At 37.3% G+C, this 27,341-nt stretch overlaps 3 protein-coding genes across 3 annotated transcripts; all 3 read left to right on the top strand.

Annotated features, from left to right (window-relative positions):
* The first annotated feature begins 337 nt into the window (after positions 1 to 337).
* On the top strand, positions 338 to 10,374 carry LOC130231561 (polymeric immunoglobulin receptor). The gene is made up of 6 exons (XM_056461298.1): positions 338 to 638; positions 4,661 to 5,002; positions 5,120 to 5,137; positions 9,177 to 9,278; positions 10,041 to 10,084; positions 10,234 to 10,374. Exons 1-6 carry the CDS (start codon positions 338 to 340, stop codon positions 10,372 to 10,374), a joined length of 948 nt encoding a protein of 315 aa, XP_056317273.1.
* A 1,222-nt stretch (positions 10,375 to 11,596) lies between these two features.
* Positions 11,597 to 14,958, top strand: LOC130222332 (polymeric immunoglobulin receptor-like). Its single transcript, XM_056454921.1, has 7 exons — positions 11,597 to 11,663; positions 11,756 to 12,097; positions 12,689 to 12,997; positions 13,346 to 13,495; positions 13,576 to 13,671; positions 13,743 to 13,810; positions 13,893 to 14,958. Exons 1-7 carry the CDS (start codon positions 11,606 to 11,608, stop codon positions 13,929 to 13,931), a joined length of 1,062 nt encoding a protein of 353 aa, XP_056310896.1. The 5' UTR covers positions 11,597 to 11,605; the 3' UTR covers positions 13,932 to 14,958.
* A 1,328-nt stretch (positions 14,959 to 16,286) lies between these two features.
* On the top strand, positions 16,287 to 26,284 carry LOC130222296 (CMRF35-like molecule 8). Its single transcript, XM_056454873.1, has 7 exons — positions 16,287 to 16,351; positions 16,444 to 16,785; positions 18,154 to 18,462; positions 18,806 to 18,985; positions 19,066 to 19,161; positions 22,630 to 22,703; positions 25,533 to 26,284. Exons 1-7 carry the CDS (start codon positions 16,294 to 16,296, stop codon positions 25,767 to 25,769), a joined length of 1,296 nt encoding a protein of 431 aa, XP_056310848.1. The 5' UTR covers positions 16,287 to 16,293; the 3' UTR covers positions 25,770 to 26,284.
* Positions 26,285 to 27,341: the final 1,057 nt, after the last annotated feature.

The raw sequence follows: 27,341 nt of genomic DNA, 5'->3' as shown, positions 1-27,341 counted from the left end.
CAGCAGAAGGTCACACTGATTTATAAGAGCTGGAGTTGATGATGATGATGATGAAGATGAAGACCTTTCTCTTCTTTACCATCTGCCTGATTAAAGGTAAGATGCATGTTCGTGTACAGCATCACATCTTGAATGAAGACCGATTTCTACTGTTTACTCAATGAGCTCAAACCATGAGTGTGTGTGTGTGTGCGTGTGTGTGTGTGTGTGTGTGTGTGTGTGTGTGTGTGTGTGTGTGTGTGTGTGTTCATGTTTTGTCTTATTGTATTTTTTTAATGTATTGTTATTAGGCCATGAGGCACTTAATAGAGGAAGGGTATTTTGATTGACAGGTCACATGGGCGATGATGCTGTCAGCGTGACAGGCATTGCAGGAGGAAGTGTCATCCTCAACTTTCAATACACAAACAAAATGACTAAAGAAAGTGCGAAGAGCTTCTGCAGAGTCTCAGATGGCGAATGCACTAAAGCACAGAGTCATTTATATCTACCAGCGAAGAATTTCACCATGACTGAGGATAAATCTGTGGACTTTCTCAGCGTGCTCATCAGAAACCTGACCATCAATGACAGAGGAATGTACGGATGGAAAGCCAACAATAAATGGTTGAAGGAGGTGAAGTTAGATGTTCAACAAGGTAAAAACATTCACATATTCACAACAGGTCTTGATCATCAAACATAGGCAGAGTGTATTTTTGGGTAAATCATCCATAGCTGAAGCTGTCCTGATGTTCATGTTTAGATGTGTGAATGTGTTCGTATTGTTCCTAATTTTAATTTGTACAAAATAAAAAGTGTATATCCGCTTCCTACCATGTGTGAATGCTACAGAAACAGAAATCAGTGGAGTTTGATACCACAGTTTGTTAAAGAATGTGCATTTTTTAATTAATTTGAGTGTAATTATATGACATGGCTTCTTAATAATTAACATTGCGAGAATGCAAGAAGGTTGCTGGTTCAAGCCTCTGCTGGGTTGGTGTCTGTGTGGAGTTTGCATGTTCTCCCTGCGTTCGCGTGGGTTTCCTCCTGGTGCTCCGGTTTCCCCCCCTGTCCAAAGACATGCGGTACAGGTGAATTGGGTTGGCTAAATATTCTGAAGTGTATGAGTGTGAATGAGTGTGTATGGATGTTTCCCAGATATGGGTTGCGGCTGGAAGGGCATCCGCTGTGTAAAAAATGTGCTGGATAAGTTGGCGGTTCATTCCGCTGTGGCGACTCTGGAATAATAAAGCGACTAAGCTGAAAAGAAAATTAATATATGAATGATTGTTGTGGTTGACATCAGAACCCACTGTCAGGCCGACGTCAATGTCCTAAAATCAGCCAAAATATCAAGGATGTTATAGCTTGACGTTGTCAAATGACGTCTATCAGGCATTGGATTGTGGTTGCCAGATGAATAAATGTCAGTATTTGACGTCAATATGACATTGGTTTAAGACGTTGGATTTTAGTTACTTTTTTAACACAACCAAAAATTAACCAAATATCAACGTCATCACTGGACATCATTATTGCCCTTAGACACTGGCTAGACATTCAGTTTTGATCACAATTCTGTCACAACCTAAATCTAACCTAATATTAATGTCTTATGGCATTGTGTGCCTGCTGGGATTGTTTATAGGTTGAATCTGCATTTTATTTTTATTTTTTGGTAACACTTTATATTGATGGTCCATTTGAGTATTAGTAGACTGTCTGCTTAATATCAGCTGATACTGCTGCTAAACAGACGTTCAACTGACTATAAGAACCTTTGTGAGTACATGTCAACTTATACTAACCCCAAGCTAACAGTCTACTTATAATCTAATGAGAATTAGTCGGCATGTAGATACAATGTAGCTTAAACTCAACAAACGGTCCATCAAAATAAAGTGAAGCCTCTTTTCTTGGCATATCCCTCTAACATCTGGCAAGGGGATGTCCTTGGGCAATGCTCATTAATGTACATTAACAGCACTCATTGTCGGCGCCAATAGCCTAGTGCAGTGTTTTCCAACCCTTTTCCTGGAGACACACCAACAGTACATATTTTGGATGTGTCCCTTACCTGACTAATTAACTTCAGGTTTTGGAGTCTCTTCTTATGTTCTAATTAGGTGATTCAGGTGTGTTTGATTAGGGAGACATTGAAAATGTGTACTGTTGGTGTGCCTTCAGGAACAGGGTTGGGAAACACTGCCTAGTGGTTTAGTGCGCCGACATATGGCATTATGGAGTTTGATTCCCGGCTCAAGGTCCTGTGCTGATTCTTCCTCTCTCTGCTTCCAATGCTTTCCTGTCCTTCCTCCACTGTCCAATGTAATAAAGCTGAAAAACCCCTAAAAAGTAATTATATATATATTTTTTTAAACAGCACTCATCACATCAACCAGTCCTCTTACTGTAGAACTAAATAACGAAAGAGACGTAGATTCCAAATCATATTAACCAAAGCATCCAACCCAGACTCATTCTGAAACTGTACCCCTATATACACTTCTGGAGATCCCGAAATACATCCCAGGAGCTATGTTTTTTCAGTTTTTGTTTTCTCGAACCCACTAGAGGGCACTGTGTATGCTTTTTTAGATCTCAAATTTCTCTAACGAGTGCCATTCACACCTGCTTTTCTTGCGTAAATCCACTAAAGGCCGCTGTCGACTGACTGACTGACTGAACGATCGACTGACCCACCCTTCTCTTTCCCTAAACCCAACCAATAGTGTTTTCAAAAGCAATGCAGAAGAAAAAAAAATCCCTCGCCTGACTTTTACCACATTTTCAGATTTTACCACACTCTCACCCTGTTATTTACTGTTTTTTTTTTATTTTTTGGCTTCTGTTTTTGTCTTACCTGCTTTCTGTAACCGTACATCACCTGACTCAAACCCTGTCATTGTGGTCAACTCCTTTCTGCGTCTCAAGTCCGCCGACGTACATGGCAAGCTAACGGGACAAACTGGTAACAGCAAGAAATGGTGTATAGACTGTCATATTGGGGTGATATAAACACACGCAGTGCTTTTTTTTTCAATTTAACAACATAAAAAACGGTGGACCAATTGCAGCAGTTTTCAAACCGACCGCAACTTTACGTAGGAGAGCGGTCCCCCCGCCCACCAATATTGATTGACAGGCGCGTCATCATATCCTCAGTTTGTTGATTCACGTCCGCCATTTTCAGCGTGAGTCGAAGCGATATCACTAAAGGAACACGCTAGCTCTATTTTTAGATGCAAGGCTCATTGGGCTCAACACAAGATCAATATTCTCCACATTATCGCTCTAATCGGAATTATTGGTTGTATCTCTACGTAGGTTTGCAAACATGTGTACTTTTCATTGAGTCTACCTTATACTTCAGCCGTTTGCATTTCTCGTGATCCCAGAAGCTCCCTGTGATCTTAACTAGCATGCGTTTTAGAACTCTAAACATCGGTTTCTATCAGGGTACACTGAAGTCGACGGCTGGGCGCCGCGGACCGCTGCAGAAACCTATGTTTAGAATTCAAAAATGCGTGGCGCGACGATTCGGGACACTTCATGTTTCTGCCGCGCCACAGAGAGTGTCTGGTGTGCCGTGTCGCGGCTTCGAGCGGCGCATCCGGTGCCTCAGTCAAAGTTAACTCAGTGTGCGTGGTTATTAGTTTCTGTGTACAAGCTCGGTACTTGAAACTAGCACACAGTTGGCTGTAAAACTATACAAAGACACAAATGATTTTGTACTCTCTGCTTGGTCTGTGTCCGAGTCGTACATGTACGAGTGATTACTGAACCTCTCCTCCTCCTTTCAATCTGCCTGTCTGTGCAAGCACAGTACAGGAAGTTTGCAAGTACTGCAAACACAGAGCGGGTCATGGCCCCGCCCCCTTGTTACGTTGGCGGGAAGCCGAAACTAGTCTACATGTGAAGCAACACGCCCATAAATCAGCCAGCTGTGGACACGCCCCCAACATGACACTTTTTAACACATTATAATAAAATAATCTGAATTGTTCTAAACTGAACCTAAACTGGCACACTCAGAAGAACCATAATATTAATATTAAATCATAAAAAAGAGGTAAACTATGTGCTACATAAAGGCTACATAATTCGCAATCTCCAGAAATGGATATAGGTTTTATATATAGGTATATAGGCTACGTTTTCAGAATGAGCCTGTGTTGAAAGCATCTCAGCTTGTGCCCCCTCAAGTGCCCCCTGCTGGACTATATCAGAAGAGTGTGTGGCATTTTGAAACTGGATGAAAATGTTTTCTTTTATAAAATACCTTGAGACCAAAACTTTTAAATGGGAGTCCAAAATCTGAAATCATAAGAAAAAGCCTGTTTTATGCACAAAATACTGTATTCACAAATGTTTCGGATATGAGGCTCATGTTTTTTAATGCTGATATTTTATTTTATACCATATTTAGTGTAGTTTTAAATTTTTAAGCTTAAAGAATACAATCACATGAGCAACTAGTGACAACACAAACACAAAGAAGAACCACCAACAAAAACAAATGAGAAAAAATAGCATAAATAATAACAGTAAAGTCTTTCAGTTCAATTCAATATCAGTTTAATACTGATTGTTGAGACATCATTTTACTCCAACATGATCTGGAATGCTATTATTTCTTCATTTATATATCCATACATATATCTATATGTTTCAGAGCCGTGTTGTGGGAGATCAGAGGAACAGACTGCTTATGAACTGGGAGCTGCTGTCATCCATTGCAGATATCCAAAAACACTTCACGATTATCCCAAGCAGCTGTTCAAATTGCAGAATGGATCACTGCACTCTGTATTTACATATAAAGGTGTATTTTCACCTATGGAAACCAGTGATCCAAGATATTCTATGAACGTGGATCATGGCGAGGAGCACCTCTTTACTGTGACTCTTATTAATGTGAGCAGACATGATGAAGGACTTTACTTCTGTGCAGCTCATGCAGTAATGCCAAATAGCTACAGTCTGATTTTCTCTGAGATTCAACTTCATGTTACAGGTGAGAAACAATCTATAACAAAGTAAACATTGAATGCACAATTAATAACACAATAATGTCATTTTAATGACTGAACATATCATCTGTGGTCAACAATGAACACTCGGGAACATACAGATGCTCCAGTACAGCCTGGTGAGTTCTTTAAGGTCTGCATGAAATCAAAGTCTATTTATTGTATTAGCGCACATTGTACATATTAAGGGGAACAATTAATAAGTGCAAACTAATCCACTGAAAGGAAACCGTTTGCTTTATTAATCTTTAATCAAAAAATCTGACCATCTGCTTCTGCCCCAGAACTACTAATCTGCTATGGGTAACAGATAAGAGGTGGAGCTCAAAAATAAACCCTGCCTTTACTACATTTATCAGTTGGAAATCAAATATATTTATTTATTCTACTTAAAGAGCCCATATTATACATGAAATAGGGTCATATTTAGGTTGTAAGGGTCTCCAACAACAGTCTAATATGCATGCAAGGTCATAAAACACTTTGATGGTCTTATAACCTGCATTTATTTTTACCTAATTATCCCAGCGACTCCCATATGAATCGTTCAGCGATTCATTTGTTCCCAACCCCCTCCTCAGCGCGAAGCTAATCTGCGCTGATTGGACCGATGACAGCCTGCTGCGATTGGTCGACAGTGACAGGCTTCAGCACGAGACAGAGTGAAATGCCCAGCTGGTAATCAACTATATAAAAGTAGTCACAGTGCACACACGCTTCATAGTGTAAGGCTTTTTTCACACACACACACACAACCCTCCTCAGAAGAACTGGGGAGATCGACGCGAGTCTCTCTCTCTCTCTCTCTCTCACACACACACACACACACACACAACGCTCCTCAGAAAAACTAGGGAAAGCGACGCGAGTCTCTCTCTCTCTCTCTCTCTCTCTCTCTCTCTCACACACACACACACACACACACACACACAACGCTCCTCAGAAAAACTAGGGAAAGCGACGCGAGTCTCTCTCTCTCTCTCTCTCTCTCTCTCTCTCTCTCTCTCACACACACACACACACACACACACAACGCTCCTCAGAAAAACTAGGGAAAGCGACGCGAGTCTCTCTCTCTCTCTCTCTCTCACACACACACACACACAACGCTCCTCAGAAGAACTAGGGAAAGTGACACGAGTCTCCTGTCTCCTAGCTTACGATCGCCATAGCAATGACAAACAGCAGTGGAACGCGAGCTCACAAAAGCCTTTAACGTTAAATCCGTAAACAAAGCGGCACGCGTCGCGTTTTTAACGTGGCTTACATGTGATAAGAGAATATAAAGAGTAACCGCGTGTACTGTACCAGGTTAACAAGTAACAAAACACAATAAATACATAATTTGCAAGTTAAAAGAGGCAACAATTTTAATCGCACTTACTTACACTAGTGAATAAACCTCAACCACTGACTCTTTACAGTTCACAACTCATCTTTGGGTTGAGACTGTCAATATTATCCATCTGAGCACAGCGTGACTTCATTCGACCGGCGGCGTCTGTGTGTGTGTGTCTAGTGTTTTTTCTGTGTTAGTGGGCGGGGCCGCAGGTTTCAAATCTCCCTGGTTTGCACGCGTAACTACTGGCGAGGCTTGTGTTTCGTGGCTGCGTCATCGCGAAACACCTAATGACTCGTTATCAAGATGACTCGTTTGAAGCACTATGAGTCGACTCTTTTATAGATGAATCAATAGTTTTAAACACTGTACACTTTCAGATTTAAGCCTTAGCTGGATATTTCACTTCACTTAGAGCTGTGTTACACACTACATGGAAGGGCATTTTCAAAAACCCATAATATGGGCTCTTTAATTTTCTCCTCAGTTGTCATCATGCTCAAATAAAAGTCTGCAGCAACATCCAGCTCGTAATGACTTTATTAACACACACACAATGTACAGTATATACTAGTAGTAGTCATTATTAACTTAAAAAATTGTAATTATTATACGTTTATAATATAGACCTGTACATTATTGGCAGCAATGTATCTAATTTCAATTTTGCATTTATATCTTATTTTATTTAAAATGTTTATAATAATTTACTAATTAATTTTACTCTAACACTGCAGAAAACACATTATGTTTACCAATCCAACTAAAAATAACCCTAACCTGCTTTTTGTAAAGGATAAAAATGGAATAAAAAGTGTACTTAAAGAGGCACCAGTTCCAGCTGCCACAAAAAGGCAATGGACAGAGAATAACAGGTTGCTCAGGTCAAAAAGACAGAGAATCAGGGATAACAGCAACCAACATTTTAAAAGAAAGAGGGATAGACTCTGTTGAACTCATAAAATGCACAGACATACGTTCAACATGTGTCTAGCTCAAGGACCGGTCTTGCAGTTTTTATTTATTTATTTTTTTTGCATCCAAACAAACAGATGGGAGTTGAATTAAAATAGCTGGATTGACATTTCAATAAATGAAATTAAAAAAGTATAGAAATAAAACAAAGTGTAGAGCTTGTTTGTTTGCATAAATGCATAATTTGAATGGTTTAGAGCAGGGGTGTCCAAACTTGGTCCTGGAGGGCCGGTGTCCTGCATATTTTAGTTCCAACCTCAATTAAACACACCTGAACTAGCTAATCAAGCTCTTTCTAGGTATACTAGAAACTTCCAGGCAGGAGTGTTAAAGGAAGAAAAGAAGTTGGAGCTAAACTGTGCGGGACACCGGCCCTCCAGGACTGAGTTTGGACACCCCTGGTTTAGAGTAATGGTTGATTTTTATAATTGCCTACAGTCTATTCGTAAACTTTTATTTATGTATTTCTTCATTTTTTGTTTGTTTGTTTTATTGTTTATCTGTTAACTCATATTAAATTGCTACCAACAGCAAGTGACAGAATTTCTTTCTTTCGTTCCAATTACAACAAATAACTCCTGCAAGTCCTGCAGGAATAATAAAATCCTGCAGGATTTGTCACTTGCTTGGATTCATTGTAAAACCTGTAGGAAATTCCTGCACATATCCTCAATGTGTCCTACAGGATTTTATAATTCCTGCAGGACAGCAGCTATCCTGCAGGGGAAAAAATTCAATCCTTCAGGATTCCTGTAAAAAGTACTGCAGGATTCTAAAACCTGTAGGAATTGTCTGCACATATTGTCATTTTGTCCTGCAGGATTTCATAATTCCTACAGAATACCAGCAGGTTCCTGCAGAAAAAAATGGAAATCCTGCAGGATTCCTGTAGGCTATTTTTGTAAGGGAGTGAAAATTAAAAAGGCAGAACTACCTACAATTTCTTAAAGTGACAGTTCATCTAAAACTCATCATTTACTGCCTTCAGTTGTTTCTTTCTTCTGTTGAACACAAACTAAGATATCTCATCTTTTAAAATCAAGCACAGTTTGGGCCAATCTGGTGTTTCTCCAGTACATATACTGTAGATCTTCAAAAAGTCTTTCCTTTTAAGATTTATAAGTCTTTTATAAAAATGTACAGAAACTTTAGGATTGTCTCCGTAAACAGTCGAGCTCCTGAATGTATGTTGTTGGACCTAAAATGACTATATTTATCAGATTCATGACAGATTAAATGTTTCAGTGTTCGTGGCAGAATCAGACAGGGATTTAATGCAGGATAATTAACCCTAAACACACCAAAACAGCAAACCCGAACAGCAAAATCAGTTTCTGAAGCTGAAAATACCGAAATAATAAAATGGCAACCTAGAGTCCTGACCTAAACCTGATTGAGAATCTATAGAAAATTCATGGTGGCATTATGTCTCTCTAGATTAATAAATCCTGAATTTGCTGTCAATAATTGCTAATATTTACGGCTCTTTATGACAAAGCTGTACATCCAACACAATCTCATTGTAACTCAATTAGTAACATTTTGATTTAGTGGCTAATTTGTATGAAATTAATAATTTCCTTCATACATTATAGTGTGATTTGCCCATCCCCAATGGGTGAGGGTTAGAGGTGGGGTTTGGGGCCATGGTTTCTTTAACAAATCATGAATACAAATCAGCCGCTTTTCTGCTAATATACATTAAATAGTTGTTTTCTTGTGAGATCGGACTGTTTTTTAATGTTGTGTGTGTGTGTGTGTGTGTGTGTGTGTGTGTGTGTGTGTGTGTGTGTGTGTGTGTGTGTGTGTGTGTGTGTGTGTATGTGTGTGTGTGTGTTTTCCAGATCTCTCCGTCATCATCATTACAGTGTCTGTGTGTGTGATTCTGCTGTTCGCTGCAATACTGAGTCTATTGCTGCTCCGGCAGAAATGCACAAACACAAAAGGTACAAACACACACTCTGGGTTTATAAACAGAAACCAGACATGTTTCTGTAATGTTTTGGGTAGCACTTGATAGTTTAAGTCAGAATTCATGCTATTAACTTCCTTATTACCTGCCAATTATCGAGATATTAACTGTTTTATTAGTAGTTATAAAGTATTTGCTTATTCCACATCCCTTATCCTACACTGTAAAAAAAATCTATGATCAATTAGTCTTGACAGCATGTTTTTAGGTCATGGTATCTTACTAAACTAAGTTAATTTAGTTTTAACTTAATTTTAGAAGTTATGCAAGCTGTTTTAAGTCAGTTTCACATAATATAAGTTCATTGGACTCATATGGTTAATTTGATTCAGCTTAAATCTGAATGCAACCAGGATTTTTTTTTTCAGTGTACCCAATACCTAAACACATACTCCTTTACACTGAAAAAAAATTATTCAAAGATGATTCCTTGGATTTACTCAATTTTTTACGTTAAGTGGTTATAAACAATTTATTTGGGCTAAATTTAAACAAACAAATTAAGTTAAACATGATTAAATTTAATTTGTTTGTTTAAATTCAACACAAATAAATTGTTTGCAACAGTTTTGCATGCAACACTTTTTTCAGTGTACTAACTATTAATAAGCAGTGAATTAGTTAGTTAGTTAGCAGTGAATTAGTTAATTAGTGAGCTAAAAGTCTTAGTTAATAGTTTGATGAACATGTTAGCATGTTTTCTTGTATGTTCACTTTCATTATCTTGTCTATACAGGTTCAGGTTCTTCAGATCAGAGAAGCACAGTAGAGGTTGATGAGGTAAATCTGTCATTCACTCTTGATCTTCATGGTTTATCTGTTTATATGACTCCTGCTATCGCCCTCTATTATATCTGTGTCGATTCAGAATGATATACAGCATGCGCAGTTGAAAACACAACACAAATGTTATTATCTGCCACTTTCAGATCAACTCCTCTGTTTATTACTCATCGATCAAAGAGCAGTCTGCTCAGAAGCCTGTGAGTATGAACACAGTTTATGCCACGGCACAATTACAGACAGTCCTCTCTGACAGTGATCCCTACACACTCGCTATGAAGAGCTGAATCCGCAATACACTCTCTCTGTGTGTAATTCAGTATGTGATCACCTTTTTATATGAAAACATGTATATTTGTATGTATTTTTGCTGGTTATTTGTGATTTTTGATCATTTAAATTAGGCTGATATTTCAAAATAAAATTGTCTTGGTATAAAATGAACAGTGTGTGTTATCTATGTTTCGCCCGCTGGTCCTACACCACCCAACTCGCCCCGAGCCGTGATCAAAATCTGCAACTCTTCCACATATAAGTCGATTGCTCTAACAAGATGACTAAAGACCATGGCTGTCACTAGAGCACCTTTCCAGGCTCAGAGGAGTGAGGTTTACCTGCACAGCGCTTCACTAGCTGGCCCCCGTTACACCTATCCAAGCAATAATCGATGACTGACTGATAAATTATTGATCAGCACTTGATTATACTACTTAGATGTTGTATGCTTGATACTGATTGGCTGATGGTCCCTCTAAGGTGTTTGGTTATTGTCAGATAAATGCACAGCTAAAGTAGTTCCGGCAGATTTAGAACACATTACGGCTCCATAATCACTCCACTGAATGATCCGAGTTATTTCACAGCTACAACAGTCAGAAATCACATCAAAACACAACAGAAGGAGGAGGAGAAGATGTGGAGGACACTAGTGCTACACACAGGAGACGTTTGAGGACAAAAACCTGACAAATAAACTCTCAAATTCAACAGAGGATAAGCACGATAATGACCTCCGGACTGGTGAATTATTAGAAAATAGTGCACAGTATAAGTAGTATGAGTGTAATAATTAACTCTGGTCTCTTAAATTATTCAGTGTAACGGCTATTCTGATTCACCACATCAGGTGTGCATTATTTCCTAAAAATTCAACAGCTGTCCTCAGTTATTCCTTACATTATTCAATTGTTTATGCTGGTATAATGTAATATGGGCAATAAAACATACGCAAATAAGCTCTTCTCTTCAACTTCTCTGAATTTTCTCAGTCTTCTTTGGTGATAGAAGACACACAGTTTTGTGTAACACAGATGGTTTTGAGTATTAGTATTATGTTATCCTATATCTGGTGTGGACGGGCAATCTTATACTTCCCAGATGCAGTACTAAATTTATTAAGTGTAGTGGTCAGTAGAGGGCACTGCTGTTGTAAACACACAATACACGTCACAGAGAGAGGTTGAGCTCTTCTACAAGTTTGTCTTTCCGCTTCACACACACACACACACACACAGCAGAATGATCCACATCTCTGATAATAAGCTGCTCATATTCACTCTGCTGATCCTCATGGCAGGTAAGAGTTTATTCTGTGTTTTAAAGCAGTGACTGCTCTCAATCAGGTCCTTGTGTGCACTGAGCTGCACTTCTGTCTTTATTTCTTCATAGTGGTGGATTCTGAGATGAAGACGATTTTCACTGGACATGAAGGAGGGAGAGTGAAGATTCAGTGTCCATATTCAGAGTCTGAATATGAGGGAAATCAGAAGTATCTCTGCAGAGGAGAGTGTTCAATAAATCCAATCTATATTAATAGAGACATTCCTGTTGAATCTGGATCAGCTCCTAAAGATGAGAGATTCTCTCTGACAGAAAACAGGACAGCTCACAACTTCACCATCACCATCACTGATCTCAGAACAGCGGATCAAGGAAAATACTGGTGTGCTGTGAAGACAGCACTGCTAAAACCTGATGACTATAAAGAGATTTACCTGGAAATAAAACAGGGTAAGTCAGAATATACAGTTATAATGAAATACTGCAATACACATAGAGATAGAAACCCTGATATAACACTAATATACGCTAATAAAATACATATATATATTGTAGTGTGTGTATAACTGTACTGTATGATGATGTGAAAATACAGAGACAAGAAACAGAAACCACAGTTTCCTCTGGTAATGCTGATTAGACACACCAACAAAACACTGACCCCCATCACTTCCTCACACCACATGCAGTTGTGAATATCTAATCTACTTAAATAGTTATTTGTTTAATTACTATTAAAATAAAAAATAATGAAACATTTCAGCCATCAGACTCCTCCAAGGCAGTGTTTGCTTGTTTTTATGAAGCATGAACTTGCACTTCAGTGTTTGGAGGTGTTTATATATTTGTTGTAAAAGTCAGTGATGTTTAATAGCTTGTTGAGGAGATGCAGAATATTAGAGATTCAAGAGAGTCTTTACATGTTCACTAAATAACTGTTTATATCGAAGCTGCCATGACAAACTGAATCAGAAATAGCTGCTATTATTCTGTCTCAGTGTCTGATTAAACACTCTGTGTCTGTTGTTTCTGCTGATTTAGTGTCTCGAGTGTCTGGAGAACCTGGTAAACATCTGAGCATCACCTGCAGTTATACAGGAGATCTGAAAGATCATCTCAGATTCCTCTGCAAAGGGAGCGACCCGTCCGACTGTAAGAATATCATCAAAGTTTCATCAGAAATAAACACTAATGGCCGATTCTCCCTGACTGATGATTCTGAGAGAGTTTTCACTGTGAACATCAGTAATCTGACAGAGGAGGATTCTGGGATATACTGGTGTGGAGCTGTAAAGAATCAAACACAAGAGTACACGTGGATTTCAGCCGTAAATCTGGAGATTACTAAAGGTGAGACGACAATATATGTGATGTTTAAGGACATGATTAACTAAAGAGTGTTTAATTGTCTGTACATCACTAGTGAAAGCACTGAAACACGTCTCTGGTCACACTGTTTACACCACCATACAGTACCCTCCACACTAATGAAGTGTTTCTAACAGCTGACAGGGGAAGTGTGAAGAGTCACGTGATCTTGTGCAAAAATAACCATGCACATATATTCTGACACGCATGCTCAACGCACAGAAAAACACAGCTTAAAGCATTTTAAATAGTTTTATTCTTATCATATCAGTAATGATGAATAAACAACAGTCTTTAATGCAGGAAACTCAATCATTATTTCTGTTTCAGCCACATCTGAGCGGAGGCTTCCTAAAAATACCACCACTGTTTCATTTCACACCAGCAAACCAGCAGAAACTGCATCCAGCAGACCCGTCACACCTTCATCATCATCATCATCATCAATCTCAATGTTTTCATCATGGAAATCACCACTGGGTATGATTAATTTAGTTGTTTTCCTCAGAAATAGGGCGTTTTGAGTCATATATACACGGTTTTATTGTCTGTTTTTCAAGTGTTTGCAGTGTCCATCACATTAATAACCTCAGTGATGCTGATTGTGCTTGGACTCTCAGTGTTCGTCTTCCTCAGATGGAGACCACAGAAAAAAGGTAACTTAACGTCTTGTTTTCAAGTGTCTTTAATGGACTTCAGTTTCACAATGAATTTTATCCTGAATCAGGAACCGATCACAGAAACGCTGTTCATGAAATGACTGAGAAACTGCTCAACACTGAGGAAGCTCCAGGAGTGAGTCTGACCTCCATCTGTCAAATCACCATCTCTGAACTGTGTTTATATCCTGCTGACGCTCTGTTCTCTCTACTTTCAGGACATTTATACCATCTGTCATTATGAAGAGCTCATTTAAACTAGGCATGGGCTGGTATAAGATTCTGACAGTATGATAACCTTGGATAAAAATATCACAGTTTCACGGTATCACAGTATTGTGATTACTGCTCTAAAATATATTCTTTTTAAATGTCTGGATAAAAAACAACATTTTTCCCCCTTTGAAAACAATATATTTTATTTTTTTAAAAGATTTTAAGTATTTTGGAGCAGTAAACATGTCAGGCTGAATAATTAAAATGAATCATTGACTTCTGCTGTCTTCATTAGTTTCAAAAACACTGATTTATTTGCATTTTAAAATGGCATCTTTAGATATGTTTTCTGCTGGAGATGCTGTTGCTCTAAAAAAAGCAAAAAAAAGTAAATAAAAAAATCTAACCTTGGCAATTATAGACAATTTTGGCAGATTTTTAAAAAAACCTTTTCAAACTGCGGTATGCCTTGAAAACGGTTATCGTCCCATGCCTAATTCACACTGATGATCCTGCTGAACTGGGTTTGGGTCATCCTGTATTTGGTGAACATGATCGTCTGACCTGCTCCACCATCATATTTAACACTGGACTCCATTCAGACTAAACTTCTGACTGACCTTTAACATCCAACGCAGGCTCATTGTGAAAACGTACCTCCGCGGACGTTTCTGGAGACAGCGAATTACGTAGGCGGAGGTACGTATGGCTGCATTTCATTTATTTAAACGGATGCTAGGGGGCGGTGTGACGCTGTTCCTTTTCGCGCTTACCAGCTGACCAACCGCTTACCTCCGTATGGACGGCATTCCGGCTGCAACCAGTTTGTCCCGTTAGCGCGCCATGTCCGTCTGCGGATTTGACATGCAGAGAGGAGTTGACCACAAAGACGGGGGTTTAATTCTGCTGAAGAGCGGTTCCAGAAAGCAGGTAAGACAAAAACAGAATCCAAAATATAAAACAAACAGGTGAATAGCAGGGTGAGGATGTGGTAAAATCTGTAAACGTGGTAAAAAAATCAGATGAGGGCTTTTATTTATTTATTTGGATTGCTTTTGAAACGTGTTGGTTGGGTTTAGGGAAGTGGGTGGGCGGGTCAATCGATAAAATTGGTTGGGTTTAGGGAAGGAGGAGGGTGGGTCAGCCGATCGTTTGCTCAGTCAGTCAGAAAGTCTGTCCGAAAGTGAGTCTACAGCGGCCTCTGGTGGGTTTACACGAGAACAGCAGGCGCAAATGGCACTCACGAGGGAAATTTGAGATCTCGAAAAGCGTACACAGTGACCTCTGGCGGATTCGTGAAAACAAAAACTGCAGAGAAACGCGGTCTCCAGAAACGTCCGTGGAGGTATGTTTTCAGAATGAGCCTGGGTTGGTAACATCAGTCTGTGATATACTGAGCTCACAAGAGACATTCAAACTAATTAAACAGCTCAACATGATGAATATCTGAGGATGTTCTTACTTCATAGCCATGATATCTGTATTATTATGTTCATTTCACATGCTCGCAGATATTTTCTACTCACTGCATTGCTTTATCATCCTAAAAACATAAATATGGCATCTCATTTCTTTATTAAGCTAATATATATTAATGTTCCTCCAATGCAAAAACACATTCAGCTGTTTACTTTGGCTTCATTGAGTGTTTCGAGCGCTCACCACAGGCTGATCAGTAGTTACTGATGAGTGGTTATTTGATATCTGTCTTGTGTTATGCCTTTGTATTTATGAATGAAATATGACATCATCACTGTGTATCAAACACTGCCACCTTAAGGAATAAAGATGAATTGCAGTTATTAATTGTGAATGTAAACATAGGTCAGGTTATTATCGACTCTATTCATTTTATTAAAGATAATAGAAAACAGACTGCCTCTAAAATGATTTTTCCTCCTCGTTGTTGTTGTTTATAATGAGTAGATTGAGGAATACTAAGTTGACGTGTGTAATTAACTAATAATGGATTGGTAATAAATGACAGACTCTCTGCTTCTCTCATTTCCTCAGTTTTTATCATAAACAACACATATATGTATAATGTGCTAATATAAACACTGGTCATAGAGACAGTTCATTACTACTGGATCATCATCTAGTGGTCACAAGTGGGGATTAAACAGTAGAGAACTATTAAATAATGCCTGCTATCTTATAAATATTAGTGTTGGAGACTTGACAATGTTCTATTATTGCTGTAATGTGTTAATCTTGCACGTTATATACTGTATATACTAATGTCAGTGCTGAATTTAAGTTTAGCGGTCAGCAGAGGGCGCTCCTGCTCAAACACACAATACACGTCACAGAGAGGAGGAGAGAGTGAAACAAGTGTGTGAGAGAAAGAGGTTGAGCTCTTCTCTAAGTTTGTCTTTCATCTTCACAGGCACACACAGCAGAATGATCCACATCTCTGATAATAAGCTGCTCATATTCACTCTGCTGATCCTCATGACAGGTAAGAGTTTATTCTGTGTTTTAAAGCAGTGACTGCTCTCAATCAGGTCCTTGTGTGCACTGAGCTGCACTTCTGTCTTTATTTCTTCATAGTGGTGGATTCTGAGATGAAGACGACTTTCACTGGACATGAAGGAGGGAGAGTGAAGATTCAGTGTCCATATTCAGAGTCTGAATATGAGGGAAATCAGAAGTATCTCTGCAGAGGAGAATGCCCAATAAATCCATTCTATATTAATAAAGACATTCCTGTTGAATCTGGATCAGCACCTAAAGATGAGAGATTCTCTCTGACTGATAACAGGACAGCTCACATCTTCACCATCACCATCACTGATCTCAGAACAGCGGATCAAGGAAAATACTGGTGTGCTGTGAAGACAGCACTGCTAAAACCTGATGACTATAAAGAGATTTACCTGGAAATAAAACAGGGTAAGTCAGAATATACAGTTATAATGAAATACTGCAATACACATAGAGATAGAAACCCTGATATAACACTAATATACTCTAATAATGTGTATGTGTGTGTGTGTGAATATATATATATATATATATTCAGGGGGGAAAATGTGAGTTCGTAAGAAAAATAAACACTCGCAAAGCACTGTCGTGCAAGGTGATGTTTATTTACAGTGCCAAAAAGTCCATCCACAGTGAATATACATGTATATACATGTGCTAACAAAGAACTCCCCCCCCCCCCCCCCCCCAAAAAAAAAAAGTACCAAAAAACAAACAAACAGGAAAATAAAATCAGCAAAAATATACTGCAATTATATCTACAAAAAAAACAGTAATAACAGGTAACAGGTATCCACAGTATGGGTTCGCACGCGGCACCGCAGTAGCACTCTTTGCGTCGACTTGTTAAACAAGTGATGTTTGGTCTCTCTCTCTCTCTCTCTCTCTCTCTCTCTCTCTCTCTCTCTCTCTCTCTCTCTCTCTCTCTATATATATATATATATATATATATATATATATATATATATATATATATATATATATAGTTGTGTGTGTGTGTGTGTGTATAAGTGTACTGTTGGTGTTGTAGGGACAGAGACAAGAAACAGAAGCCACAGTTTCCTCTGCTGATGCTGATATGAGGCACCAACAGAAACACTGACCCGCATCACTTCCTCAAAACACATGCGGTTTCATTTATGAAGAAATAGCCAAAAAAGAGAGACCATAACTAATCTACTTACATTCTTACTGTTTTAATTAAGAAGTAAAGCGTTAAAGCCATCAGACTCCTGCAACGCATTATTGACTCTTAAAAAACTTTCAAAACTTCCTCTTTCTGATACTCCTCTCACAACTCGTGAAGAAGTGTTCATATATAAATATATTAAAGTCATTTACATTGAACAGCTTGTTGAGGAGCTGCGGTGTTCAGTTCAAGTTTACTTCTATAGCACAATAATTATCTGTCTAAAGCAGCTTTATAATATGTGCATATTATTACTACATTACAGTCAGAATTAGAGAAGTTAAGATGTGTGCAGGGTGGACAGTATATAAACACAGTTAACCTGCAGGTATATTGTGTCTTTACTAAAAAATAAAAAACCCTGTGATGTCTATAACACGTTCAATGAAGTGTACTTGTGTATTAAGTGGTTATGTTGTATCTGTATTAAGTGATTAACTGTAATCATTTCATCTTCACTAAATAACTCTTTATAAGTGAAGCTGCCATGAAAACTGATTGAATGTAGAGCAGAAATTATTATTCTGCTATTATTCTGTCTCAGTGTCTGATTAAACACTCCGTGTATGTTGTTTCTGCTGAGTTAGTGTCTCGAGTGTCTGGAGAACCTGGAAAACATCTGAGCATCACCTGCAGTTATACAGGAGATCTGAAAGATCATCTCAGATTCCTCTGCAAAGGGAGCGACCCGTCCGACTGTAAGAATATCATCAAAGTTTCATCAGAAACAAACACTAATGGCCGATTCTCTCTGACTGATGATTCTGAGAGAGTTTTCACTGTGAACATCAGTAATCTGACAGAGGAGGATTCTGGGATATACTGGTGTGGAGCTGTAAAGAATAAAACACAAGAGTACACGTGGATTTCAGCCGTAAATCTGGAGATTACTAAAGGTGAGACGACAATATATGTGATGTTTAAGGACATGATTAACTAAAGAGTGTTTAATTGTCTGTATGTCACTAGTGAAAGCACTGAAACACGTCTCTGGTCACACTGTTTACACCACCACACCCTCCACACTAACGAAGCGTTAATAAGAGCTGTGAGGGGAAGTGTGAAGAGTCACGTGATCTTGTGCAAAAATAACCATGCACATATATTCTGACACGCATGCTCAACGCACAGAAAAACACTGCTTAAACCATTTTAAATAGTTTTATTCTTATCATATCAGCAGTGATGAATAAACCACAGTCTTTAATGCAGTAAACTCAATCATTATTTCTGTTTCAGCCACATCTGAGACGAGGCTTCCTAAAAATACCACCACTGTTTCATTTCACACCAGCAAACCAGCAGAGACTGCATCCAGCAGACCCGTCACACCTTCATCATCATCATCATCATCATCATCATCAATCTCAATGTTTATAAATGCATCCACCGATGCAGCGTCATCAAAAACATCATTAGGTATGATTAATTTAGTGTTTTTCCTTAAAAAATAGGACATTTGGAATCATATTAAGCTATTTTATTGTCTGTTTTTCAAGGGTTTACAATAATCATCATGTTGATGGTCGTGGTGATGCTGACAGTGTTTGGACTCTCGTTGTTCCTGTACCTCAAGAGAAAACAAAAGAAAAAAGGTAAATTTCTTTCTTAAACCTTTTATTTTCTCATTTACCATAGTAAAGCTTGACTTTAGTGTCAAAACACAGGTCTGATTAGCTTCATTCAGAGAAGATTATCTATAATGTCAACACAAAATCTGCACTCAGGTTTGATTTAAACACTGCAATAAATGCTTTTCTGACTCAGATGTTTTATTTTGTTTCTTGTCTAAATATCTAAAAAAGTCTTAAATCCAGAAGTGCTTTCCAGACAAGCAAAAGAATTTTTAATAAATAACCCAAATTAAGTGAGTTTTCCCATAAAAAAGCACAATAATCTGTCAGCGGTGTAAGTAAAATAAGCAATATTATCTTATTTCATTCATTCATTTTCTTTTCGGCTTAGTCCCTTTATTAATCTGGGGTCGCCACAGTGGAATGAACCGGCAACTTATCCAGCATATGTTTTACGCAGCGGATGCTCTTCCAGCTGCAACCCATCAAACATCCATACACACTCATCCACACTCATACACTACGGTCAATTTTAGCCTACTCAATTCCCCTATAGCGCATGTGTCACCCGGAGGAAACCCATGCAAACACAGGGAGAACATGCAAACTCCACACAGAAACTGACCCAGCCAAGGCTCGAACCATCGACCTTCTTGCTGTGAGGTGATTGTGCTACCCTCTGCGCCACCGTGCAGCCCCTGACTTAACCAACTGGCAGATTATTTTGCTTGTTTTAAGCAAAAACCCACTTAATATAGACTTATTTCTGCTAACAAAGCTATTATTATTACAGTGATATTCACAAGTATGGTGCACACGCTATGGTGCACACTGAAATGAAAGCATCAGATTATACACACAACAAATGATATTGAAAAATCCTACCACCTAGTGGTTATATCAACAAACTCACAACTATATTTAGGGTTATTTACATACAATTCTGGTAAAGCTGAGTTTGTTATATACAGCTGCAGGGCGGCTGTGGGTGCTGAGATCTAAAAAGGGCTGTACAAACCTACTGGGGCTTTGGCTTGTGTTTTATTCATGTCTACATCTACATCTACCCCTTACTGTAATGGAAAAACAGAATTTATTGTTGTATAGCACAGATGTTAAACTCCTGGAAGGCCACAGCTCTGCACAGTTTAGTTCCAACCCTGCTTCAACACATTTACAGTTGCAATCAGAATTATTAAATCCCCTCAAATATTAGCAACCCCCCCCCCCCATAACTCATCTCTAATAACTAATTTATTTTCTCTTTGTCATGATGACAGTAAATAATATTAGACTAGATATTCTTCAAGACACTTCTATACAGCTTAAAGTGACATTTAAAGGCTTAAATAGGTTAATTAGGGTAACTAGGCAGGTTAGGGTAATTAGGCAAGTTATTGTATAATGATGGTTTGTTCTGTAGACCAGTGTTTCCCCAACCCTGTTCCTGGAGGCACACCAACAGTACATATTTTGGATGTCTCCCTTTTCTGACCCATTCACTTCAGGTTTTAGAGTCTCTTCTGACGTTATGATAGGTTGATTCAGGTGTGTTTGATTAGGGAGAGGTTGAAAATGTGTACTGTTGGTGTGCCTTCAGGAACAGGGTTGAGAAACACTGCTGTAGACTATCGGGAAAAAATATATTTTAAAGGGGCGAATACTTTTGGCCTTAAAATGTTTTTAAAAAAATTAAGAACTGCTTTTATTGTAGCTGAAATAAAACAAATAAGACTTCCTTCAGAAGAAAAAATATTATAGGAAATACTGTGAAAATTTCCTTCCACTGATAAACATTATTTGGGAAATCAAAGGGGAATAATAATTCTGACTTGTGTGTGTGTGTGTGTATATATATATATATATATATATATATATATATATATATATATATATATATATATATATATATATATATATATATATATATATATATATATATATATATATATATATATATATTTTTTTTTTTTTTTTTTAATTATAATTTTTTTATAGAAATAAATAGTACAAATTACTAGTTTTTTCCTTTAAAAAAGCTAAATAATCTGTCTGTGGTGTAAGTAAAATATACAATATTAACTATCTTATTTTACTTGTTTTAAGGAAAAATTCACTTAATTTTTCCTTTTTTTCTGCAAAAAAACATTTTAACAGTAGTATTCACAGGTAAAAATCTGGTAAAATGAAAGCATCAGATTATACACACAACAAATAATGTTCTGTAAAAAAAATCCTACCACCTAGTGGTTATATTAAGCAAACTCAGAACTATATTTAGGGTTATTTACATACAATTCTGGTAAAGCTGAGTTTGTTGTAAACAGCTGCAGGGGGGTAGGGGTGGCTGAGATCTAAAATGGGCTGTACAAACCCCCTAGGGCTTTGGCTTGTGTTTTATTTATGTCTACATCTACCCCTTACTGTAATGGTCTCAAACTCAATTCCTGCAGTTTAGCTCCAACCACCTCCAACTCACACCTGCTCAATAGTCTCTAGTAGTCTTGAACACCTTGACTAGTGGATGACCCTTTGATTAGGGTTGGAGCAAAACTGTGCAGAGGTGCGGCCCTCCAGGAATCCAGTATGAGAACTAAGCCCTACATTAATGAAAGAACAGTATTTATTGTTGTAGAGCACAGGTGTCACACTCAGTTCCTGGAGGGCCGCAGCTCTGCACAGTTCAGTTCCAACCCTGCTTCAACACACTTACCTGTAGGTTTCAAACAAGCCTGAAGGACTCAATTAGTTTAATTAGGTGTGTTTAATTAGGGTTAAAGCTAAACTGTGCAGAGCTCTGGCCCTCCAGGAACTGGACTTGACACTTGTGTTGTACAGTGTCACAAAAATGACCCTATAGTTATGTGCACTTCTGGCCGCAAGGGGGCGTGGCTCCCTAGAAAGAATGTGCGCACACTTCCTTAAGAAAAGTGTGTTTATTTGTAGTTGCCATGGCGACTGGTTATATAGTAAACACAAATCAAACATAAATCTCCAGCACTATCCAAATATGGGTCATTTGGGACCAGTGACCTTGTTTTTTTGTAGTAAGATTGTAGTTATACAAATGGAGGTCAATGCACTATTGCTACTACTGTTTCCATTCATTCATTCATTCATTTTCCTTCGGCTTAGTCCCTTATTTATCAGGGGTCGCCACAGCGGAATGAACCACCAACTATTCCAGCATATGTTTCATACAGCGGATGCCCTTCCAGCTGCAACCTAGGTTTTGTTCACCTAATTCCCCTACAGCACAGGGAGAACATGCAAACTCCACACAGAAATGCCAACTGACCCAGCCGAGGCTCAAACCGGCAACATTCTTGCTGTGAGGCCACAGTGCTAACCACTGAGCCACTGTGCCACCTGCTACTACTGTTTTACTATAGTAAAACCATGGCTACTGTTTTAAAGGGTCTTAACAGTAATAATGCTGTGATCAATACATTTTGCAACAAACTAATAAACTCTTATGTCACTACACAGGAGCGCAGACCAAAGATGACGTCTATCACCAACCTGTGAATCTGCCCAATGGAAACACAGACACAACTAGACAAGTGAGTCTCAGCTGTATTTACACTACTGGGCTGTCAAATGCTTGATTCTGATTGGCTGAAGGGCATTTTAAGGTGTGCTGTTGTTGTCAGATAAACACACAGCTAAAGTAGTTCCGGCAGGTTTTGGGCGCATTACAGCTCTATATCACTCTGCTGAATGATTTGAGTTATTTCACAGCTGCAACAGTCAGAAATCACATCAAAACAGAAGAGAAGGCTTTGTTTTTAGATCATATTAGAAAATAATGCACTGTATGAGTAGTATAAGCAGAATAATTTATCCTAAGCAGTTGAATTTTTGGAAAGTAGAGTTCGGGAACATCTACTAGTTGAGGTTGACCATGTTTTAGGGCAATCACAGGAGCACTCAGTGTAAACAGATGCAAATCACAACACAAAACTGATCATTTTATTTTAATATCCTGTAAAAAACACTCAGAATAAAATGGTCTGACGTGTATATATGTGCAGTTTGAGTAGATTAAGCGAAATAATTGACTTAGATATGTTGAGTTATTAGAAAATAATGTACAGTATGAGCTGTATATGGGGAATAATTGACTCCAGTCTGTTGAATTATTGGAAAATAATCCTCATTAATAGTACTTTAAGCTAAATAATTGACTCCGGTCCATTGAATTATTTGAAAATAATGTGCAGTTTGAGTAATATAAGTGGAATAACTGACTCGGGTCCATTGGATTATAGGAAATTAATGTATAGTATAAGTGCAATAATTGACTCCAACCCACTGAATTATTAAAAATATATATTTGAGTAGTATAAGGGGAATAATTGACTCTGGTCTGTTGAATTATTGTTAAATAATGCACAGTAAATGTACTTTAAGTGGAGTAATTGATCCTAAGCAGTTGAATTATTGGAAAATAATGGACAGTATGAGTAATATAAGTGGGATAACTGATTTAGGTCCATTGAATTATTGGAAAAAATGCACAGTATGAGTAGTATAAGCAGAATAATTGACTCCAACCCATTGAATTACTCAAAAAAATCAAATATAACTAGTATATGGGTAAAAAATTGACTACAGTCAGTTAAATTATTGGTAAATAATGCACATTAAAAGTACTTTAAGTTGAATAATTGATCCTAAGCAGTTGAATTATTAGAATTTAATCCACAGTATGAGTAATATAAGTGGAATAACTGACTTGGGTCCATTGGATTGTTGAAAAAAATAAAGTACAGTATAAGTAGTATAATCAGAATAACTGACTCCAGCTCATTGAATTACTCATATATATATATATATATATATATATATATATATATATATATATATATATATATATATATATATATATATCTCAGTAGTATAAGGGGAATAATTGACTCTGGTCTGTTGAATTATTTGAAAAAAATGCACAGTATGAGTAATATAAGTGCAATAATTGACTCCAGCCCACTGAATTATTAAAAAAAAATATATATATATGAGTAGTATAAGGGGAATAATTGACTCTGGTCTGTTGAATTATTGTTAAATAATGCACAGTAAATGTACTTTAAGTGGAGTAATTGATCCTAAGCAGTTGAATTATTGGAAAATAATAGACAGTATAAGTAATATAAGTGGGATAACTGATTTAGGTCCATTGAATTATTGGAAAAAATGCACACCATGAGTAGTATAAGCAGAATAATTGACTCCAACCCATTGAATTATGAGTAGTTAATTAAATTATGAGTAGTATATGGGTAATAAACTGACTACAGTCAGTTGAATTATTGGTAAATAATGCACATTAAAAGTACTTTAAGTTGAATAATTGATCCTAAGCAGTTGAATTATTAAAAAATAATGCACAGTATGAGTAGTATAAGCAGAATAATTGACTTCAGCTCATTGAATTATTAGAATTTAATCCACAGTATGAGTAATATAAGTGGAATAACTAACTTGTTATTGGAAATATTGGATTGTTGGAAAATAATGTACTGTATAAGTAGTATAATCAGAATAATTGACTCCAGCTCATTGAAATAGTCATATATATATATAGTAAATATATATCAGTAGTATAAGTGGAATAATTGACTCTGGTCTGTTGAATTATTGGAAAATAACGCACAGTATGAGTAATATAAGTGGAATAACTGACACAGGTCCATTAGATTATTGGAAAGCAATGCACAGTATAAGTAGTTTAAGCAGATTAATTGACGCTAAACAGCTGAATTATTGTAAAATAATGCACTGTATGAGTAATATAAGCGGAATAATTGACAACACTACATTACATTACTGTAAAATAATGCACATTAATCGCATCACCTTCTGTTGTGTGCATTGTTTTATAATAATTCAACTGCCCATCATCACTCTGTAAAAAAAAATCTGTTAATTAACAATAGCAGTATTTAGTGTTTGGGGTTTATTTACAGTGGAGAATTGCATTATGGGATGTTTAATAAAGTGACTTTTATTGACATTTTAGTTGTTTGAAATACTATAATGTATAAGAAATAATATCTAGAGAAATAAGTGTCTAAAATTACAGAAAATATGCTGGCAGTTTATTACAAGGCTTTAGGAGCGTAATATACAACACCAACACAGACAATATAGCACTGCACACTAGGTTTTCAAGGTTAAAAGATGTTTGATGAAAGATTAAGACCCTATAATGCAATTCAAAAGCATAAATAAAGCATAAATAAATAAAAACATGAATAAAAAAATATGGAAAACTGCTTATTTCCGGATGTTTTAAACAGTGCAGTACCACATGTTTATAGATTCTACTCCTCTTTTCCATTATAAAACCATTTGTTTTTCCTCTGCTGTTTATTTCTTCTCCTCAGGCCACTCATGGTGTCAGTGATTATGAAGAGATCAGCTCTTCTCTTAATAATCCCATCTACTCTTCAGTCTCTCCTGCTTTCAGTCAACAGGACGCCTCTGTTTATGCTTTAGCACAATTACCCAGCAGCCCCTCTGATCATCTCAACTACTCCACCGTCAGGTTTTCAGCTTCACATCATTCAGACAGGACTTCTGGTGGATTGGACACATGCGATTACTCTACCGTTAATCTCTAAAGGACGTATGAACTCCAATATCTCCATGTGTAAACTAGATCTCACTTGTTTTGTGATTATAGATGTGTAGCTTTTGTATTGTTTTGATGAGTCAGTACTGGAGACTGGTTTGCTTGGCATATTAGGTAACACACTGCAAAAAAAGCTTATCTTGCTTAGATTTTTTGTATTGTTTCTAGTCTAAATATCTGACAATATTAAAATCAGTCAGCATTTTCTAGACATGTAAATATATTGTCTTGTTATAAGAAGTAGTGTGTCGAAATTAAGTGAGTTTTTCCTTAAAACAAGCTAAATAATCTGCCAATGGGATTTATTGTTTATTTATTTATTAATTATTTACGACGTGCCCCTGTTTTCTTACAGGGACATACATAAAAATGTTACTGGCATGTTACGTGAATTATTGTTATATATTTTGGGCGGGAAAAACAGGAATCGCATGCTAACTATAACCAGGGTGCGAATTAAAGATTGACAATCGGGTGGGTCATAATATCACAAATGTCATTAATTATCACAAATCATATTTAAACAACAATGTTTATATTTGTTTACATATTTAAACATGTTTATATTTGTTTACATATTTAAACAAATATGTTTATATTATGTTTACATATTTAAACATAGTAAAACAAATCAGTTAAAGAAATGCTTGCAAGTTTGCATTCTTGCGGCAATAAAACGATGAATGATGAAAGACTGCAGTTATTTATTATTTAACTCTTATTATTTAGGGGGCGTCATGGTGGCGCAGTGGGTAGCATGATCGCCTCACAGTAAGAAGTTCGCTGGTTCGCTGGTCAATTGGCATTTCTGCGTGGAGTTTGCATGTTCGTTACGTTGGTTTCCTCTGGGTGTTCCGATTTCCCCCACAGTTCAAAGACACATGGTATATGTGAATTGGGTAAGCTAAAATGGTGGGTGTGTGTTTGTGAATGAGTGTGTATGGATGTTTCCCAGAGATGGATTGCAGCTGGAAGGGCATCCGCTGCATAAAACATATGCTGAATAAGTTGGCGGTTCATTCCACTGTGGTGACCACAGATTAATAAAGGGACTAAACCGAAAAGAAAATGAATGAATGTTATTATTTAAAATAATATTATGTGCTAGCATAATAAAATACACTATGCAGCTAGTTTTATGTTACATTTAGGCTACATGTTGATATAAACTCTTGTTTTACAATAATTTTATAGTGAACACTTACAATGTCTGTCAGGGCTCTAGATCTGCCGGTTTCAAACTGCTGAATGAATATTATTCTGCAGCCATAGACGCGTTTGTCGTGGGCATGCATTTACAATGGTATGAACCGTTATAGGGGTGCTCAAACTTATATTTAAATTAATCTATTATTTTAGTTAGTAATATTATTTAATATGCAAATCAGAGAAAACCAACCATTTAAAGGGCAAACCCCACCATACATCTTGTTTTGATGTCTTTCGGGGGGGGGGGGGGGGAATCAAGCATTCAGACCCGTCCAAACCCCCCTGTAATTCGCACCCTGACTATAGCGACAGTACAAAACGGCTTCAGAATATTTCAGACACATGGACAGAT

This window comes from Danio aesculapii, chromosome 1 (genome assembly GCF_903798145.1).
Source record: "Danio aesculapii chromosome 1, fDanAes4.1, whole genome shotgun sequence".
Lineage (NCBI taxonomy): Eukaryota > Metazoa > Chordata > Actinopteri > Cypriniformes > Danionidae > Danio > Danio aesculapii.
This window is presented reverse-complemented; position numbering and strand designations above follow the sequence as displayed.

Bases quoted from the DNA above. Each gene is read 5' to 3' on its own strand.
- LOC130222332 (XM_056454921.1), top strand. From the start codon at position 11,606: ATGATCCACATCTCTGATAATAAGCTGCTCATATTCACTCTGCTGATC. The intron at 11,664-11,755 runs GTAAGAGTTTAT...ATTTCTTCATAG, and splicing joins TCTGCTGATCCTCATGGCAG to TGGTGGATTCTGAGATGAAG. The intron at 12,998-13,345 runs GTGAGACGACAA...TTTCTGTTTCAG, and splicing joins AAATCTGGAGATTACTAAAG to CCACATCTGAGCGGAGGCTT.
- LOC130222296 (XM_056454873.1), top strand. From the start codon at position 16,294: ATGATCCACATCTCTGATAATAAGCTGCTCATATTCACTCTGCTGATC. The intron at 16,786-18,153 runs GTAAGTCAGAAT...CTGCTGAGTTAG, and splicing joins TTACCTGGAAATAAAACAGG to TGTCTCGAGTGTCTGGAGAA. The intron at 22,704-25,532 runs GTGAGTCTCAGC...TCTTCTCCTCAG, and splicing joins ACACAGACACAACTAGACAA to GCCACTCATGGTGTCAGTGA.
- LOC130231561 (XM_056461298.1), top strand. From the start codon at position 338: ATGGGCGATGATGCTGTCAGCGTGACAGGCATTGCAGGAGGAAGTGTC. The intron at 639-4,660 runs GTAAAAACATTC...TATATGTTTCAG, and splicing joins GAAGTTAGATGTTCAACAAG to AGCCGTGTTGTGGGAGATCA. The intron at 9,279-10,040 runs GTACAAACACAC...TTGTCTATACAG, and splicing joins GAAATGCACAAACACAAAAG to GTTCAGGTTCTTCAGATCAG.